Source organism: Narcine bancroftii, chromosome 2, assembly GCF_036971445.1.
Source record: "Narcine bancroftii isolate sNarBan1 chromosome 2, sNarBan1.hap1, whole genome shotgun sequence".
NCBI classification, from domain to species: Eukaryota; Metazoa; Chordata; class Chondrichthyes; order Torpediniformes; family Narcinidae; genus Narcine; species Narcine bancroftii.
The window spans coordinates 80,216,558-80,236,309 of NC_091470.1; the positions used below are offsets into that span (position 1 = coordinate 80,216,558).

The 19,752-nt window shown below is 35.8% G+C and overlaps 1 protein-coding gene across 6 annotated transcripts in view; it reads right to left on the minus strand.

The window, feature by feature from the left end:
- The window catches only part of LOC138753800 (regulator of microtubule dynamics protein 3-like), a 412,426-nt gene that overhangs the window by 286,082 nt on the left and 106,592 nt on the right, over nucleotides 1-19,752 (minus strand). For all 6 annotated transcript variants that reach the window (XM_069917221.1, XM_069917223.1, XM_069917222.1 and 3 more), the window contains exon 4: nucleotides 11,622-11,820. In XM_069917221.1, the coding sequence (XP_069773322.1) occupies nucleotides 11,622-11,820 (199 nt within the window). The remainder of the gene's footprint in view (nucleotides 1-11,621; nucleotides 11,821-19,752) is intronic.

The window sequence follows — 19,752 nt, forward strand, 5'->3', positions numbered from 1 at the left end:
GCATTATTTAGATTGACTAGGCAGGGGTGTCCTCTGTCACCAGCCTTATTTGCATTGGTAATAGAACCACTGGCTCAAATGATGAGGCAAGATGGTACTATTAACGGTATTAAAGTGAATGCAGATGAGTATAAAATTAACTTATTTGCAGGTGATGTTTTGATATACTTAACGCACCCTGTGCAATCTTTGGGACATCTTCAAGCATAGTTGGAGCAGTATGGCAGGATGTCAGGTTATAAAGTTAACTGGGAAAAGAGTGAGATAATGCCTTTAGCAAAGGAATATCATTCAGTCTGTAAGCAGATGACACAATTTTGGTGGTCTGACAAGATTAAATGCCTGGAAATAGTTGTTGATGTTGATTATAAACATTTATATGAGTTAAATTATTTACCCTTATTGTGTAAAATTAAATATGATTTAAATAGATGGAAAGATTTACCAATAACCTTGATAGGACATGTAAATTGTAATAAAATGAATATTTTTCATTTGCATACAATACCTGTTTCAATCAATTCCAAGTAAAATTCTGAAATTTTAAAAAAGATTTGAATGCTTTAGTACGACTGTTTTTATGGAAAGATAAAGGGTGTCATTACAAAAATTGACGGAAATATTCTTTAGGAGGATTGAAATTATCAAATTTTCAAAATTATTATGAGGTGACGCAGATAAAATTCATCAATAGGATGTTTAAAATGGATCAACCTTCGATATGGGTTAAAATTAAAATTGCTCAGATTCATGAACAAAAATAGATCAATTTCTTTATAAATGGAATCCTCAACTTTTGCAAAATTATAATTTACCTGTGTTAAAACACTTAATGGAGACATGGTATAATAGAAATCAAATTGTAGGAACTAAAGGTAAAATTTCAGCTAGAACTGCACTGTACCAGAACAAATTATTTTGTTTTTCAATGAATAATCAATATTTGAAATCATGGGAATAGAAAAGTATTAAGCTGGTAGAAGATTGTTATGAAGCTGGGTATTTTCTTTCATTTTATAGAAAAAGAAAAATTTGGAATTATGTCAAATACATTTTTTGCATATTATCAGGTTCGAGCTTGTCTGTTAGATAATTTTGGATATGAATTAAGATTACCTAGGCGAACTAAATTTGAAACTCTACTTATTGATGGGGGTAAAAAAGTATTTATTTCATTAATGTATGCTTTGTTGCAACATAAAATGAGTAAATCAGATGTATGTAAAATGAGAGAAAGACTTGTCTATTCCAATATCTCAGGATGACTGGATGACTATGTGTGAAGATAGTATGACCAAACTAATAAATGTGAGCTATAGACTAGTTCATTATAACTTTATTCACCAGCTTTACTTAACCCCTGAGAATTTAAAGATATATGGATTTAGTTCTTCAGATTTGTGTTTTCGATGTGGTAAAGAGATTGGTTCTTTTTTTGCATTCAGTATGGCTTTGAGAGAAGGTGAATTTTTGGAGGGTTTATTTAAATTCAAGCTTTCACTTGATCCTTTATTATTTTATTGGGATATAGTATGACATTGAGTATGGGGTTAAAATTAGAGAAGTTTCAGATTGCATTTATCCAATGAGCATGAGCAGTGGCGAGAAAATGTACAGCCATTTCTTGGAAGAATGAAATTAAGTTGAATATTCAAAGATGGCATATGGAGATAAGAACCAGTATTCTGCTAGAAAAGATAACATAATTTATATAATAATTATTCATTTTTTGTTAAAGTGTGGAGCCTGCATATGAAGTATATGAGCTTAGAAATATAGTTTTTAAAAAATTTCTCCCCGGATTGAGATGGCATCCTCCATGGCCATGATTTGACAGTTATATGTATATGTTAACTCCTTTCTTTTCTACTCTTTTTCTTTTGGGGTAGTTATAAGGGGGGAGGGAGGGAGGGAATTAGGGGAGAAAATTTTGTGTATTTGTATTTTTTACTTTCTGGTATGTTTTATTCTGGATAATAAATAAAATATACAAAAAAAAAGAATTGTTCCAAGCTCTAAGCAGAGTGCAAAAATTCACAAAACTAGATTTGTCACAAGCATATCAATAGATAGAATTGGACAAAAAAAAACAAGGGAATATGTGACAATCAATCCCCATCTGGGACTATTCACCTGTACACACCTGCCTTACGGAATTTCAGCAGCACCTGTGATTTTTAGAGCAACAATGGACCAATTACTACATGGACTCAGTTGGGTGTTACCTAGATGATATCATCATCACGGGCCGAAACGACAGTGAACACTTACAAAACCTGGAACCAGACTACAACAGGTTAAATATGATTACAAAAGGACAAATGAGTCTTCATGCACCCGTCAGTAACTATCTTGGATTTATAATCGACAATGAGGGGTACGAATGAATCCAGCAGGAACAGAAGCCATTCACAAGACCCCATACCTAACCAACAAATTGGAATTACAACCAAAAACATATCCCTAATATGTCTATACTATGCAGCCTGTTGAAGCAATTACTCAAGAAAGATCAAACACAGAAACTAAAAACAGTCAATCAACTAAAGGAAATACTAATGTCAAGAAATAATGTGCTGATCCACTACGAAGTTACACTAGCCATGGATGTTTCACCAGTGGGACTAGGAACGGTACTATCCCAAATCACAGAAAAAGGTGAGCAACCAGTAGCGTATGCTTCATGAACATTTTCAGCGCTTGACGTCCTGCTTTGCAGAAACTGCCAAAATGTTTGGCCTGGAAGTCAGCCTGAAGAAAACTGAGGTCCTCCATCAGCCAGCTCCCCACCATGACTACCAGCCCCCCCACATCTCCATCGGGCACACAAAACTCAAAACGGTCAACCAGTTTACCTATCTCGGCTGCACCATTTCATCAGATGCAAGGATCGACAATGAGATAGACAACAGACTCGCCAAGGCAAATAGCGCCTTTGGAAGACTACACAAAAGAGTCTGGAAAAACAACCAACTGAAAAACCTCACAAAGATAAGCGTATACAGAGCCGTTGTCAAACCCACACTCCTGTTCGGCTCCGAATCATGGGTCCTCTACCGGCACCACCTACGGCTCCTAGAACGCTTCCACCAGCGTTGTCTCCGCTCCATCCTCAACATCCATTGGAGCGCTTACATCCCTAACGTCGAAGTACTCGAGATGGCAGAGGTCGACAGCATCGAGTCCACGCTGCTGAAGATCCAGCTGCGCTGGATGGGTCACGTCTCCAGAATGGAGGACCATCGCCTTCCCAAGATCGTGTTATATGGCGAGCTCTCCACTGGCCACCGTGACAGAGGTGCACCAAAGGAAAGGTACAAGGACTGCCTAAAGAAATCTCTTGGTGCCTGCCACATTGACCACCACCAGTGGGCTGATAACGCCTCAAACCGTGCATCTTGGCGCCTCACAGTTTGGCGGGCAGCAACCTCCTTTGAAGAAGACCGCAGAGCCCACCTCATTGACAAAAGGCAAAGGAGGAAAAACCCAACACCCAACCCCAACCAACCAATTTTCCCCTGCAACCGCTGCAATCGTGTCTGCCTGTCCCGCATCGGACGAGTCAGCCACAAACGAGCCTGCAGCTGACGTGGACTTTTTACCCCCTCCATAAATCTTCATCCGCGAAGCCAAGCCAAAAGAACCACAAGCAAATGCAATTATACTCAACTAGGAAAAGAAGGATTGGCAATCATTCTTGGTGTAAAAAAAATTTCACCAATATCTTTATGGAAGAAAATTAACTCTGATTACAGACAACAAGTCCCTTAGTTCAATCCTGGGGCCTCACAAAGGTATACCAGTATTAGCTGCATCCAGAATTCAAAGATGGGCCATACTACTAGCGACATATAACTATGATACAAAACATAAACCAGGAACACTCAACAGCCATACAGATTCCTCATCACGCATGCCATTACCCAAGACAGAACAACGAGAAGAAATTATTAAATGGACAGCAGAGGCATCAGCCATCAACCAAGAACAACTTCAACAACTGCCCATTACGGGAGGAGTCACGTGATGGAGTAGTGGCCGGTAGGGGAACTCCAGCTCTCTCCAGAAAATTTAAAAAAAGATAGAGATAAAGCAAAGGCACAAACTTAAAAACCAAAACAAAGTGAAAGTAAAAGTGTAGAGAAAATGGCAGCGAAGAAAGAAAAACCAAAAACGGGAAGAAAAGAAGAAGAAGGTGAAGGCCTTACCTGTCCGAAGAGGCCCGCCGCGGAGAAAGAAGCCCACTCCCACAGGTCAGTGGAAGTCCCGGGCTCGGGACTACAAAAATGGCTGGCAGAGCCGAGTAAAAGTGCACCATGCGCATGAAAAAAAACACACTGACGGGAGGGGTGAACAGCTGCGGAGTCGATCTCCACAGCTGAGAGAGACACCTGCAGCACAGCAGCAGGTGCAGAACACAGACAATAACGACAACAAGAAAGAAGAGGATAAAAAGAAAACAAGGAAACAACAGATGGTCAATCCAGAGGAAGAAGAAGAAGAACAGAAAGAAGTGGAAGAAGAAGAGAAAAGCAAGACAATGGATGTATCTATTTTTAAAGAATATATGGAATCAGTGAAAGAATGGCAATTACAAGAATTTGATGAGATAAAAAGAAGAATTAAGAATGCAGAAGAAAAAATGAATAAAATGGAAGTGGCCATATCAGAATTGGCAAAAAAGAGTGGAAAATATGGAAAAACAAGAAACATTTGTAGATATGGAAGTAGAAGACTTAAAAAATAAATGAGAAGAATCTAATAAAAAAGCTAAAGAGGCACAGGAGCTGTTAGCTCAGAAGATAGATATAATAAAAAAACTATAATAGAAGAAATAATATAAAGATAGTGGGCCTTAAGGAAGATGAAGAAGGCAAGAATATGAGAGAATTTATAAAAGATTGGATCCCCAGGATCCTGGGAAGACCAGAATTACAGGATGGAAATAGAGAGGGCACATAGAACTTTAGCCCCGAAACCACAACCGCAGCAAAAACCAAGATCCATTTTAGTAAAATTCTTAAGATATACAACAAGAGAAAATATATTGGAGAAAGCAATGAAGAAAGTAAGAGAGGTCAAAAAGCCACTGGAATATAAAGGTCAAAAATTTTTTTTCTATCCAGACATAAGTTTTGAACTCCTGAAGAAGAGGAAGGAGTTCAATACAGCGAAAACGATCTTATGGAAAAAAGGATATAAGTTTATGTTAAGGTACCCAGCGGTACCTAAAATAATTATTCCAGGGCAACAAAACAGACTATTCTCGGATCCAGAGGAAGCAAGGAAATTTGCAGAACAACTACAAAACAAGCAGAGAGATGAAGACAAGTAATAAGAGTAAAAATGACCACGATCTATATGTATGTGTGTAAAGGGATATATGTGTGTATATATATAGTGTGCATACATGAATGTATCCGTATTTAGAGGAAAATATATAGAGTATAGACAAGAATTAATAAGGGAGGGAAATGGAATAGAGGGAATAAGGAGGGAATTAAAAGAGTGACCTTTGTTACATATGAAAATTGAAATCTTTTCTGGGGGGGGCTGGGTGGGGAGGAGTTACGATCACTGCAAAATCAGCTGACGTTTGCGAGTGAATTCGCAAATCCAAATGGAGAGGGGAGATGTGGTAGTCCGACAAGGGATAAAGGACAACTCAGGAGGGGGAGGGGAGAATGAGGTTAAAGAAGTTTTAAATAGGAGAATAAGGAAAATGTTTGATGTTTTAGAAATGTTGTCTTATAAAGTGTTCAAAACAAGAAAGCAGAAATGGATAAGAAGGAAAGGTGATGATGGAGAAACGGAAAGGGAAGATAAACAAAGTATAAAATGGCTACGCTGAACTATATGACTTTAAATATTAACGGAATACATAACCAAATTAAAAGGAAGAAATTGCTAAATTTACTGAAAAAAGAAAAAATTGATATAGCATTTGTGCAAGAAACACATTTAACTGAAATGGAGCACAAGAAGTTAAAGAGAGATTGGGTAGGACATGTAACAGCAGCATCATATAATTCAAAAGCAAGAGGAGTAGCTATATTAATTAGTAAAAATGTGCCAATTAAAATAGAAGAGGAAATAATAGATCCAGCAGGGAGATATGTAATGATAAAATGTCAAATATATTCGGAGTTTTGGAATCTACTCAATGTAAATTCACCTAACGAAGAAGATCAAAAGTTTATGCAAGATATTTTTTTGAAGATAGCAGATACGCAAGGGAACATATTAATAGGAGGGGATTTCAACCTGAATTTGGATTCAAATGTGGACAAAACTGGGAAAAAAATTAACAGAAAGAACAAAGTAACCAAATTTATAATTAAATCGATGGAAGAAATGCAACTTTTGGATATATGGAGGAAACAACACCCAAATGAAAAGGAATATTCATATTACTCGGCTAGACATAAAACATACTCAAGAATAGACCTATTTTTGTTATCAGCTCGTATGCAAAATAGAGTAAGAAAAACAGAATATAAAGCTAGAATATTATCGGACCATTCACCCTTAATATTGACAAAGTTAGAGGACATCCCTCCAAGAATGTATAGATGGAGATTAAACTCCATGTTACTCAAAAGGCAGGATTTTAGAGAATTAATTGAAAGACAAATTAAAATGTATTTTGAAATAAATACGGAATCATTGAAAGATAAGTTTATACTATGGGATGCAATGAAAGCGTTCATTAGAGGGCAAATAATAAGTTATGTAACCAAGATGAAGAAGGACTATAATCAGGAAACAGAGCAGTTGGAAAGGGAAATAGTAAATATAGAAAAAGGATTAGCAATGAAGGAAGATACAACTAAAAGAAGAGAATTGGCAGATAAAAAAATAAAATATAAAACACTACAAACATATAAGGTGGAGAAGAATATAATGAAGACAAAACAGAAATATTATGAACTAGGGGAAAAAACACACAAAATTCTAGCATGGCAGCTTAAGACAGAACAAGCTAAGAAAATGATATTGGCATCAAGGAAAAGAGACAAACAAATCACATATAATCCAAAGGAGATCAAGGAAAACTTTAGAGAATTCTATGAACAATTATACCAAACTGAAAACGAAGGGAAAGAAGGGAAAATAGATGAATTTCTAACTAAAATTGAACTACCAAAACTACAAATAGAGGAACAAAATAAATTAACAGAACCATTTGAAATAGTAGAAATACAAGAGATAATAAAAAAATTACCAAATAATAAAACACCAGGAGAGGATGGATTCCCAATAGAATTCTATAAAACATTTAAAGATTTATTAATTCCTCCCCTCCTGGAAGTAATCAACCAGATTGATAAAACACAAAGCTTACCAGATTCATGTAAAACAGCAATAATTACAGTAATACCAAAGCAAGGGAAAGATCCACTCGCACCAGCGTCATATAGACCAATATCATTACTTAACACAGATTATAAGATAATAGCTAAACTATTAGCAAACAGATTAGCAGAGTATGTACCGAAAATTGTAAATCTAGACCAAACTGGATTTATTAAAAAAAGACACACAACAGACAATATTTGTAAATTTATTAACTTAATTCATGCAGTAGAAGGGAGTAAAGTGCCAACAGTAGCAGTTGCTTTAGACGCAGAGAAGGCCTTTGACAGAGTAGAATGGAATTATTTATTCAAAGTATTGCAAAAATTCAGTTTACCAGAGAAGTATATTAATTGGATTAAAGCATTATATAAGGGACCATTGGCGAAAGTGACAGTAAATGGATATATATCAAAGCAATTTAACTTAAGTAGGTCAACACGGCAGGGATGCCCACTATCACCCTTATTGTTCGCGTTAGCTATAGAACCACTAGCAGAATTGATAAGAACAGAAAATAATATAAAAGGGATAAAAATAAAAGACAAGGAATATAAAATCAGTTTATTTGCGGATGATGTTATAGTATACTTAACAAAACCAGAACTATCAATAAAAGAATTATATAAGAAATTGAAGGAATATGAAGAAGTGTCGGGTTACAAGATTAACGTAAATAAAAGTGAAGCAATGCCTATGAATAATGCGGATTTCTCAAAATTTAAGAAGGAATCACCATTCAGATGGCAAATGCAAGCAATAAGATACCTAGGTATACAAATAAATAAAAATCTCGGCCAACTATATAAACTCAATTATTATCCACTAATGAAAAAATTACAGGACGATTTAGAGCATTGGAAAGATTTACCACCAACACTAATAGGAAGGATAAACTGTATTAAAATGAACATTTTCCCAAGAATATTATACCTATTTCAGGCATTGCCAATACACTTGACAGAGAAATTCTTCAAGGAGTTAAAGAAAATAATAAGGACATTTTTATGGAAAGGGGGGAAACCGAGGATAGCACTAGATAAATTAACAGAATGGTATAAACAAGGAGGCTTATAACTGCCAAACTTAAAAAATTATTATAGAGCCACACAATTAAGATACCTATCAGATTTTTATCAAACAAGGGAAAAGCCAGATTGGACTAAATTAGAATTAGATAAAATAGGGGAAAAGATACCTGAACACATATTATATAAATGGGATGAAAAATTGGTACAACATAGAAGTTCTCCAGTATTACATCATCTACTCAATATTTGGAAGAAGATTCATGTAGAAAGGAATAAAACAAATTATCAATTACCAAAACTAATATTGACGCAAAATAAGTTACTCCCTTTTACAATAGATAACCTTTCCTTTAGAGAATGGGAGAAAAAAGCGATCAAAAGAATAGAAAATTGTTTTTCAGGAAATAGATTATTATCCTTTGAACAAATGAAAGATAAATACTCAAGACACAGTGCTGGCATATTACCAATTGAGATCCTACTTGAAGGACAAATTAGGAAGCAGTCTGAGTTTACCAGAGGGAAGTAACTTTGAATATGTGATTACAGATACAATGATAATCAAAAGATTTATAACAAATATGTATATTAAACTGCAAGAAAAGGAGAATGAGGAAACAAATGGTAAAACTAAACAAAAATGGGAACAAGATTTAAATATAAAGATAAAAAAGGAAACATGGGAGAAGTTATGTTCTGGAACGATGAGAAATACAATAAATACGAGGTTACGTATGATACAATATAACTGGATACACAGGCTATACATTACACCTCAAAAGTTAAATAAATGGGACCCAACAGTATCGGATAGATGTTTTCGATGTAAAAAAGAAATGAGAAGAACAATTCATGCAATCTGGACATGTGAGAAAGTAGAAAAACTTTGGGAAGATCTAAACCAAATATTAAATAAAATTACAGAAAACAATATACCAAAGAATCCAGAGATCTTCCTCCTAAGTAACATAAAAAACAAAGAATTTGGAATTGATTTAGATGATGCACAAAAAAGATTTGTTAAGATAGCTCTAGCCGTAGCAAAAAAATGTATTATGTCAACCTGGAAATCGGAAGATAATTTGAAAATACAACAATGGTATATAGAAATGAATAAATGTATTCCATTAGAAAAAATAACATATAGTTTAAGAAATAATATTGAAATATTTGAACAAATATGGGAGCCTTACATGAAACACAATAGAGAAAACCTACCGGGGACATTTACTACCTAAATTAACGAAAGGAGAAGGAAATGAAAAGAATTGACTCAGTGGAATTTCTTGTTTATTTTTATTGAATGACAACATTGTTTGACTGGTTTAATGTATCCTAGATTTTGTACTTTAAATGGACGGGGGGGGGGGGGGGGGAGGTACGGAGGGTGGGATGGGAGGAGGGAGCGGGGGGGAGAAAATGGCACTGTATATATTTGAAAAGGAAAGAGTGTGTGTCATGGTTAATGTGGTTTATGGTGTGAAAAATAAAAAATTTAAAAAAAAACAACTGCCCATTACAGCCCAGATGATCGAAAAGGAAACCCGAAAAGAGGCAACATTAAGCAAGATCCTATACTTCACCCTTAATGGGTGGCCTGAATCTAAGGTCATTCCAGAAGATCTAAAACCTTACCATATACGCTGTCATGAACTATTAGTTGAAGAAGGATTTTTTCTGTGGGGTATCCGTATAATTATTCCAGCCAAATGGCAAAGTACCATGTTATCAGAACTGCACTACAACCATCCACGAATGGTACGAATGAAGGCACTGGCCGGATGCATGTCTGGTGGCCCTCCATAGACAGAGACATTGAAACAACAGTAAGAGAATAAAAAATGTCAGTCAATGCAGCCAAAAATGCTGTACACAAAGCTAACCCATGGAAATGGCCATCCAAACCCTGGCATCGGATTCACATAGACTTCGCTGGACCATTCATGGGTGAGACATTCCTAATAGCTGTAGGTGCACACTCCAAATGGCCATTCGTTTTACAGCTCAAAGACACCAAAGCAGATCCCACGAATGACTGTCTACGAGCTATCTTTTCCACTTATGTATTGCCTCATTAATTAGTTATGGACAATGGGCCCCAATTTAAACAAGAAAATTTTTAAAATTTATGCGCGACCACAATATTAGGCATATTTTGTCCGCACCCTATCACCCAAGTACTAATGGGGAGACAGAAGGTTTTGTGTAAACATTCAAAAAAGCAATGAAAACCATGAAACTTCTAAATGCATTCTGGACATGCAAAATTGCAAATTTCCTATTGGGGGTACAGAAACACGCCACATTCTACCACAAAACACACCCCAGCAGAACTAATGTTTGGTTGCAACCTGCGGACCAGGCTGTCTACTGTTCCATTCAGATATGGGTCTCCAATTGTGAAAAACAGCATCACCACAAACCTCACCTAGAACATTGAAAGTGGGCAAGAGAATTGAGCCCCTGCTGATACTCCATTCTAGTTGGGGACAGATTGTGGAAGTGGCACATTGACCAATTATGAGCATTGACTAACACTAAGGTCCATGAACTACCTCATGAACTGAAGAAGGTGGAACTAGACCTGTCGTAGCCTACCCCAACCATCTCACCCCTCAGGTCGAGTGAGGTGGGAGCAGAAACAGTTGTGGAGCCTAGGAGTCCAATGAGGAGTTCAATAATTGAGATGCGGCCAGGAGGGCAGCAAAGACAGGCAGTCGCCTCTGACACGACCGCTGACCCGACTATCTACAGGTCCCAAGCAAAGACCAGCACAGCAAACCACACCGAAGCAGTCCAAAAGAGAAAGAAGACCACCCGAACGTTATAAAGACTATTAAATACTTTCCCTTTTATACTCATGATATGTATTCTAATTCTCACACAGTCCTGGGGCCAATGTAATCTTGTTCGTTCGAAGGGGCCCAGTCAGCATTTACTGCACAGAGTAATGTGGGGGGGGGGGAATGGGAGAAAGATTTAGGTTAAGCCCACCCTCTGCTGGATACCATGACACCCTTCCACATATATAACCCTGTATCTCAGTAGCCATGTTAGTTTAATAAAAGTAAAGGATGAGAAAGTATCATGTCTCCAAGTCTTAATTGTGTGAGTGCATATACAACAATCATTATCAATTATGACCAGAATATCACACCTTTCTGGTCAAAGGAGGAAAATGTTGGGATTGACCAGTTGAGGAAAAGAATATGAAGTTGGAATAAAAATACTTACAATAGATTTCTTATTCACAAGCAGATTAAACCCTTTTGCTTTGTCTTCATTCGTGCCTTCATGCAAGTCATCAGCTATACTTAAAAGTTGAGTGAACTCATCCACCTTTTCAAAAGATAGTCGTGAATCTTTTTGATCAGTATTTTCATCTGCTGCTTTGTCATATTCATAATCAGAATCTCCATTTGCTGTTGTATACCTGGAAAGAAAGAAGAGGAATTACAGAATAAGAAATACCACAATTCTCCCATTTGTTTCTCATAACTGCTGCCTTATCCTTCCTCCTGATAGAATTCAAAATGTGAAATTCATTAGATTTAACTGACACTATTAAAAAGGCCCTGGCAAACAGCAGAACTTGTAATAGCAACACAACCAACAGTAACCCAACTAGGAAGTGGTCATGTCCCTTGGTGCTCTCAAACCAGGTAGCATAAATTATGGATTTAGGTATTGTTAAAGAACCCTCTGTTATACTACCTCCACAAATAGCACACAATGCAGTTACTGGTTAGCAACTTAGAAAAGTCATTGCTTATGCAGGAAAGAGGTGCAGATCCAATAGGCTGCCTCATCCTGGATTCAAGCATTGCTTGCAGAGTCAATTACATTTTGACATGCTCTGTGGATGAAGAGCCTTTGGGAAATCTAGAGGCAATTTACATAGAACACATCCTCTCACCTGATTTGTCAATGGATTTATAACTCAATTCAACCCCAAATGTTGAAATAGAGTGCTTTATGGTCTGATGAACTGATTAGCATTAAGTTCCACTTTTGAACCAAAGATGGCTGTAACTTCATACAGTCATTATGTTTTATGCAGCTCTTTGGAGTCCAAACACAGAAACATTTTATTTTAACATTAAAGGCAGCCACACAGAGCTCCATTCTGGTTAGCTTGCTAAATAGACAGAACTTGGAGGGTAGATGTCATCAAACTTGCAACTATTGCAGAGAATTTTGCAGGAAAGGCAAACTTCTGTGGATTCACAGCACTTGTGCTGGAAAATTATGATGGTAGGGAAGATAATGGAAACAATTCTGAGGGGCAGAATTAAACTACATGTGAAAATAAAAGGGGATTGTGAAAAGGAAATGGCTGTGCTGGTAAGAGATCCTACTAACTAATTTGATTGAGCAAAATGTATTGATGAGGATCATGCAATCAATGTGAACTCTTTCAGAAGGTCCACATGGAAGATTCACCCAAAAGGTGAGAGCTGATGGAACCCAAGGCAAGTTGGCAAATTGGCTCCAAAATTGGCTTGATAAATGAACGGAGTTTGAAAAATCTCTTTACAGAATCTCTCTAAATTTCGGCATTCCCAGAACATACGAATCAGAGAGGCTTCAAAAATTTTGCATTTCTCACAAAAAGGATCAAAGTCTGCATAAAAAAAGAGTTAATTTAAGTTTAGACATGAAATTTGTGCACCACCTTTTTTTTAAATTTTTTTTATTTTTCACACTATAAACCATATTGATCAAGAGACATACATTTTCTTCTTAAATATATAGTGTCGTTTTCTCCCCTCCCTTCCCTCCTCCCCTCCCATTTATTTAAAGTTCAGAATATAAGATACATTAAACCCGTCAAACAATGTTGTCACTCAATAAAAATAAACAAGAATAAATAAACAAGAAATTCCACTGAGTCAGTTCTTTTCATTCTCTTTAATTTCTTCAATTTCTTTATTATTTTCTTTAACTCCTTGAAGAATTTCTCTGTTAAGCGTATTGGTAATGTCTGAAATAGATATTGTATCCTTGGGAAAATGTTCATTTTAATACAGTTTATCCTTCCTATCAGTGTTAGTGGTAAGTCTTTCCAATCCTCTAAGTCGTCTTGTAATTTTTTCATTAATGAATAATAATTGAGTTTATATAGATGACCGAGGTTTTTATTTATTTGTATACCTAGGTATCGCATTGCTTGCGTTTGCCATCTGAATGGTGATTCTTTCTTAAATTTTGTGAAATCCGCATTATTCATTGGCATTGCTTCACTTTTATTTGCGTTAATCTTGTACCCCAACACTTCTCCATATTCCGTCAATTTCCTATGTAATTCTTTTATTGATATTTCTGGTTCTGCTAAGTATATTATAACGTCATCTGCAAATAGACTGATTTATATTCCTTGTCTTTTATTTTTATCCCTTTTATTTTATTTTCTGTTCTTATCAGTTCTGCTAGTGGTTCTATGGCTAATGCGAACAATAAGGGAGATAGTGGGCATCCCTGCCTTGTTGATCTGCTTAAGTTAAATAGTTTTGATATACATCCATTTACTGTCACTTTCGCCAATGGCCCCTTATATAATGCTTTAATCCAATTAATATATTTCTCTGGTAAGCTGAATTTTTGTAGTACTTTGAATAAATAATTGCCTTCTCTGTGTCTAAAGCAACCGCGACTGTTGGAGTTTTATTTCCTTCTACTGCATGAATTAAGTTAATAAATTTACAAATATTGTCTGTTGTTTGTCTTTTTTTAATAAATCCAGTTTGGTCTAGATTTATTATTTTTGGTACATAGTTGGCTAATCTGTTTGCTAATAGTTTAGCTATTATCTTATAATCTGTGTTAAGTAAAGATATTGGTCTATATGACGCTGGTGCAAGTGGATCTTTCCGTCTTTGGTATTGCTGTAATTATTGCTGTTTTGGATGAATCTGGTAAACTTTGTCTTTTATCAATCTGGTTGATTACTTCCAGAAGGGGAAGAATTAGTAAATCTTTAAATGTTTTATAGAATTCTATTGGGAATCCATCCTCTCCTGGTGTTTTATTGTTCGGTAGTTTTTTTATTATCTCCTGTATTTCTTCTATTTCAAATGGTTTTGTTAATTTATTTTGTTCCTCAGTTTGTAATTTCGATAGTTCAATTTTAATTAAAAATTCATCTATTTTGTCTTCTTTCCCTTCGTTTTCAGTTTGATATAATTGTTCATAGAATTCTCTGAAGTTTTCATTAATCTCCGTTGGATTATATGTGATTTGCTTGTCTTTTTTCCTTAATGTCAATACCATTCTCTTAGTTTGTTCTGTCTTAAGCTGACACTCTAGAATTTTGTGCGTTTTTTCTCCTAGCTCATAATATTTCTGTTTTGTCTTCATTATGTTCTTCTCCACCTTATATGTTTGTAGTGTTTCATATTTTATTTTTTTATCTGCCAATTCTCTTCTTTTAGTTGTGTCTTCCTTCATTGCTAATTCTTTTTCTATATTTGCTATTTGCCTTTCCAACTGCTCTGTTTCCTGATTGTAGTCCTTCTTCATCTTAGTTACATAACTTATTATTTGCCCTCTGATGAACGCTTTCATTGTGTCCCATAGTATAAACTTATCTTTCACTGATTCCGTATTTATTTCAAAGTACATTTTAATTTGTCGTTCAATTAATTCTCTAAAATCCTGCCTTTTAAGTAGCATGGAGTTTAATCTCCATCTATACATTCTTGGTGGGATGTCCTCTAACTCTATTGTCAATAACAGGGGTGAGTGGTCCAATAATAGTCTAGCTTTATATTCCGTTTTCCTAACTCTCTCTTGCATGCGAGCTGATAACAGGAATAGGTCTATTCTTGAGTATGTTTTATGTCTACCCGAATAATATGAATATTCCTTTTCCTTTGGGTGTTGTTTCCACCATATATCCAAAAGTTGCATTTCTTCCATCGATTTAATTATAAATTTGGTTACTTTGTTCTTTCTGTTAATTTTTTCCCCCAGTTTTATCCATGTTTGAATCCAAATTAAGGTTGAAATCCTCTCCTATTAGCATGTTACCTTGCATGTCTGCTATCTTCAAAAAGATATCTTGCATAAATTTTTGATCTTCTTCATTAGGTGAATATACATTGAGTAAATTCCAAAACTCCGAATATATCTGACATTTTATCATTACATATCTCCCTGCTGGATCTATTATTTCCTCTTCTATTTTGATTGGTACACTTTTATTGATTAATATAGCTACTCCTCTAGCTTTTGAATTATATGATGCTGCTGTTACATGTCCTATCCTATCTCTCTTTAATTTCTTGTGTTCCACTTCAGTTAAGTGTGTTTCTTGTACGAATGCTATATCAATTTTTTATTTTTTCAGTAAATTTAACAGTTTCTTCCTTTTGATTTGGTTATGTATTCCATTAATATTTAAAGTCATATAGTTCAACATAGCCATTTCATACTTTGTTTATCTTTCTTTTCCGTTTCCTCAACTTCACCTTTCCTTCTTATCCATTTCTGCTTTCTTTTTTTGAACACATTATAAGACAACATTTCTAAAACATAAAATATTTCCATTATTCTCCTATCTAAAATTCCTTTAACCCCACTATCCCCTCCCCTTCCTGAGTTGCCCTTTGTCCCTTGTCGGGCAACCACATCTCCCCTCTCCATTTGGATTTGCGAATTCACTCGCAAGCGTCAACTAATTTCGCAGTGACCGTAATTCTTCCCCACCCAGCCCCCCCAGAAAACATTTTAATCTTCTTATATAACAAAGGTCACTCTCTTAATTCCCTCCTTACTTCCTTTCTTCCTTTTCTTTCCCTTCTTAGTTCTTACTTATACTCTATTTTTTTAATATATATATAGTTTGTTGTCATTTTTGTTCTTGTTACATCTCTTCATCTCTCTGTCTGTTTTGTAGTTGTTCTGCAAATTTTCGTCCTTCCTCCAGATCCAAGAATAGTCTGTTTTGCTGCCCCGGAATAACTACTTTAAGTACCGCTGGATACTTTAGCATAAATTTATATCCTTTTTTCCATAGGATCATTTGTATTCCTCTTCTTCAGGAGTTCAAAACTTATATCTGGATAGAAAAATATTTTTTGACTTCTCTTATTTTCCTCATTGCTTTCTCCAATATATTTTCTCTTGTTGTATGTCTGCCTGTCCCGCATCGGACGTCAGCCACAAACGAGCCTGCAGCTGACGTGGACATTTACCCCCTCCATAAATCTTCGTCCGCGAAGCCAAGCCAAAGATATCTTAGGAATTTTACTAGAATGGATCTTGAGTTTTGTTGTGGTTGTGGTTTAGGGGCTAATGTTCTGTGTGCCCTTTGTATTTCCATTTCTTCCTGTAATTCTGGTCTTCCTAGGACCCTGGGGATTCATTCTTTTATAAATTCTCTCACATCTTCTGAGCTAACAGCTCTTGTGTCTCTTTAACTTTTTTATCAGATTCTTCTAATTTCTTTTTTAAGTCATCTACTTCCATTTCTATGGCTGTTTCTTGTTCTTCCACCTTGTCCACTCTTTTTCCTATATCTGACATGATCATCTCTAATCTATTCATTTTTTCTTCTGTACCTTTTACTCTTCTTTTTATTTCACTGAATTCTTGTGATTGCCATTCTTTTACTGATTCCATATATTCTTTAAAAAAAAATATCCATGTACTTGCCCTTCCCGTCATCTTCCTCTGTGTTCTTCCTCCTTCTTCTGAGTCCACTCCAGGATCAGTGTCCTTTACCTCTGTCTCTTCTGGTTTTCTTGTTGATTTGTTTGTTTTATTTTGTTGGGTATTTTTGGTCTTCTAGAAGTGTCTTGGAGTCTCCAGGTGGCGCTCACGGAGTGAACACGGTTTGGTTTTTGCTCCATAAAATATACTATTTTTAACCTGTATCCACCTTTGAACTAACTTAACAGAAGTCAGAAAGATCTTTATTATTTCTCTATTTGTACTTGAGTCTGAAAATTTTGAAGAAATGACTGAAGGAAAAGCTACACGAGCTAAAACCCGGGCAGAAGAAGGTGACGGCTGAGAGAAGAAACAACCAGACATTAAACTAAGTGAGATGACCTTCAATGACTTTTTAAAATTTTTTCGTGATGCATTCAAAGATGTTTGTCGCAAAAAAGACCTAGCTGAACTTCGTACAGCTTTAATTGCCTCAGAAGCTGAAACCAAAAAACAACATATCTTAATTGCAGCTCTTCAGACTGAAGTACAACAAAAAGAGATTAGACTGGCTGAGGTCGAACAGAAACTTTCCAAAGCAATTAAACAGCTAGAAGTGCTCCAGCTGAAAAGCATTGATTCAGAGAACCGTTCCAGAAGACAAAATATTCGTTTGGTTGGAATTCCTGAAGGCATTGAGAAAGGAGATCTCCTGACGTTTTTTGCTGAGCTATTAAAAGAAGCATACCCATCCGAATTCCCTGCTGATCCACCGCTACTCGATAGAGTACATCGTATCTGGAACCGAAATGCTGAAGCTTCTAAACCCAGAGTGGTGATGGTCCGTATGCACTACGTGAGTACAAAAGATAGATTGATTCGTACAGCCAGAAGACTTGGAAATGTGACTGTTCGTGGCTTTAATCTAAGAGCCTATGAAGATTTTAGTCCGGAGGTAGTACGGGCTCGAAGACTGTTTAAAGATCTGATGTCCGAATGTTTTGAGAAGAAACTGAAACCTGCGCTCCTGTATCCTGCGAGGCTCAGAATTTCTCCGGAGAACCAAGCTCGTCAAATATTCGACTCCGTGTCTGCAGCACGGAACTACCTGTCGGCTAATTTCCCGCCTAGCACGACCTTTCAGCCCGAGTGACCGATAAAAAAATGCGGTAGATATTGGTCTTTTTCAGGTTAATAGTCAGACTCTGATTTCTGACCATTCGAAAAGTAATAGATCATTGTAGCTCTAATTATCCTGTTCATCTCTAACACATTTTTATATATATTTTTTTCTCCTCTGTGAGAATTTTTTTTAATATATAAGTGTATGTTTAATTTTATATTAATCTATACTAATAATATGATTATATTCTTTACTATTTTATTTCTGAGTTACTGAAAATGGCGATTTTTTATTTTTTGTTTATTAAAACTTTTCGCGGTTTTTTTTTTTACATTCGCCATTTTCTCTTTGTCTTTCTCCATAAAATCCTTCTTATAAGTTTAGGTGGTGGATCTTACCTTAATATTAGGAGCTGCCGTCTGAAGACATGGGGGTAGATTTAGTGTTATTTCTTCTTTTTTCTCTGATCGCTCGCTGGTCAGATGGGGGGCTTTTTGGGTGGGGGGTGGGTTTTGTTTTCTTTCAGGGGTTTTTATGTTTCATTTTCTTTCGTTTTTTCTTGATTTTTTTTTAGAACTACAGATATGGCTGACACGTCATCATTTCCGGTCCTTCCTTATATCTTAATTCTTCTTACGGGCACATGGGTCCCTGCTTTGGTTAACCCTTTATATACTGGAGGGTTGACCTAAGTAATGGATCAAAACATTAATTTTGTCTCTTGGAATGCTAATGGTTTAAACCACCTGTTTAAAAGGAGGAAGGTCTTTAAAGTATTCCAGAGACTGAAAGCACAGATTATTTTTTTACAGGAGACTCATGTGAGGAAGGAGGATAATTTGCGTTTTTTTAAATCTTGGAAAGGCCCACAATTTCATGCCAACTCATGCTCTAAGACTCGAGGTGTATCTATTTTTATTGATCCCTCTATTACATTTGTTCAACATGACATCACTGTAGACCCTAACGGGAGATTTTTATTGGTTACTGGGTTATTATTCAATATTAAGGTTGTCATGGTTAATGTTTATGCCCCGAATGTAGATCACCCTGAGTTTTTTAGATATTTGTTTACTATTTTACCCAATCTAAATGAATATCATTTAATAATGGGTGGGGATTTTAACTGTTGTTTGAATCCCCTGCTAGATAGGTCGAAACCTTCACAGTTCCTACCGAATAAATCGGCTACATATATTAACTCTTTCCTTACTAACTCCGGAGCTGTTGATATTTGGAGATTTCTTCACCCGACAGATAAAGAGTTTTCCTTTTTTTCTCATGTATACCACTCATACTCGAGAATTGATCACTTTTTTATTGATTCACGTTTTATTTCACTTGTAACTGCTTGTAAGTATGACATTATAGCCATTTCGGATCACTCTCCATTACAACTCTCTCTTAAATTCAAAGACTGTTTCTACTATTAAGCACTGGCGTTTTGATGTTACATTATTGCAAGATTTAGACTTTGTTAAATTTATGAAAGAACAAATTAACTTTTTCTTTTCAACAAATTACACTACGGAAATTTCTTATGGAATATTGTGGGATACATTCAAGGCTTATATTCGTGGTCAAATTATT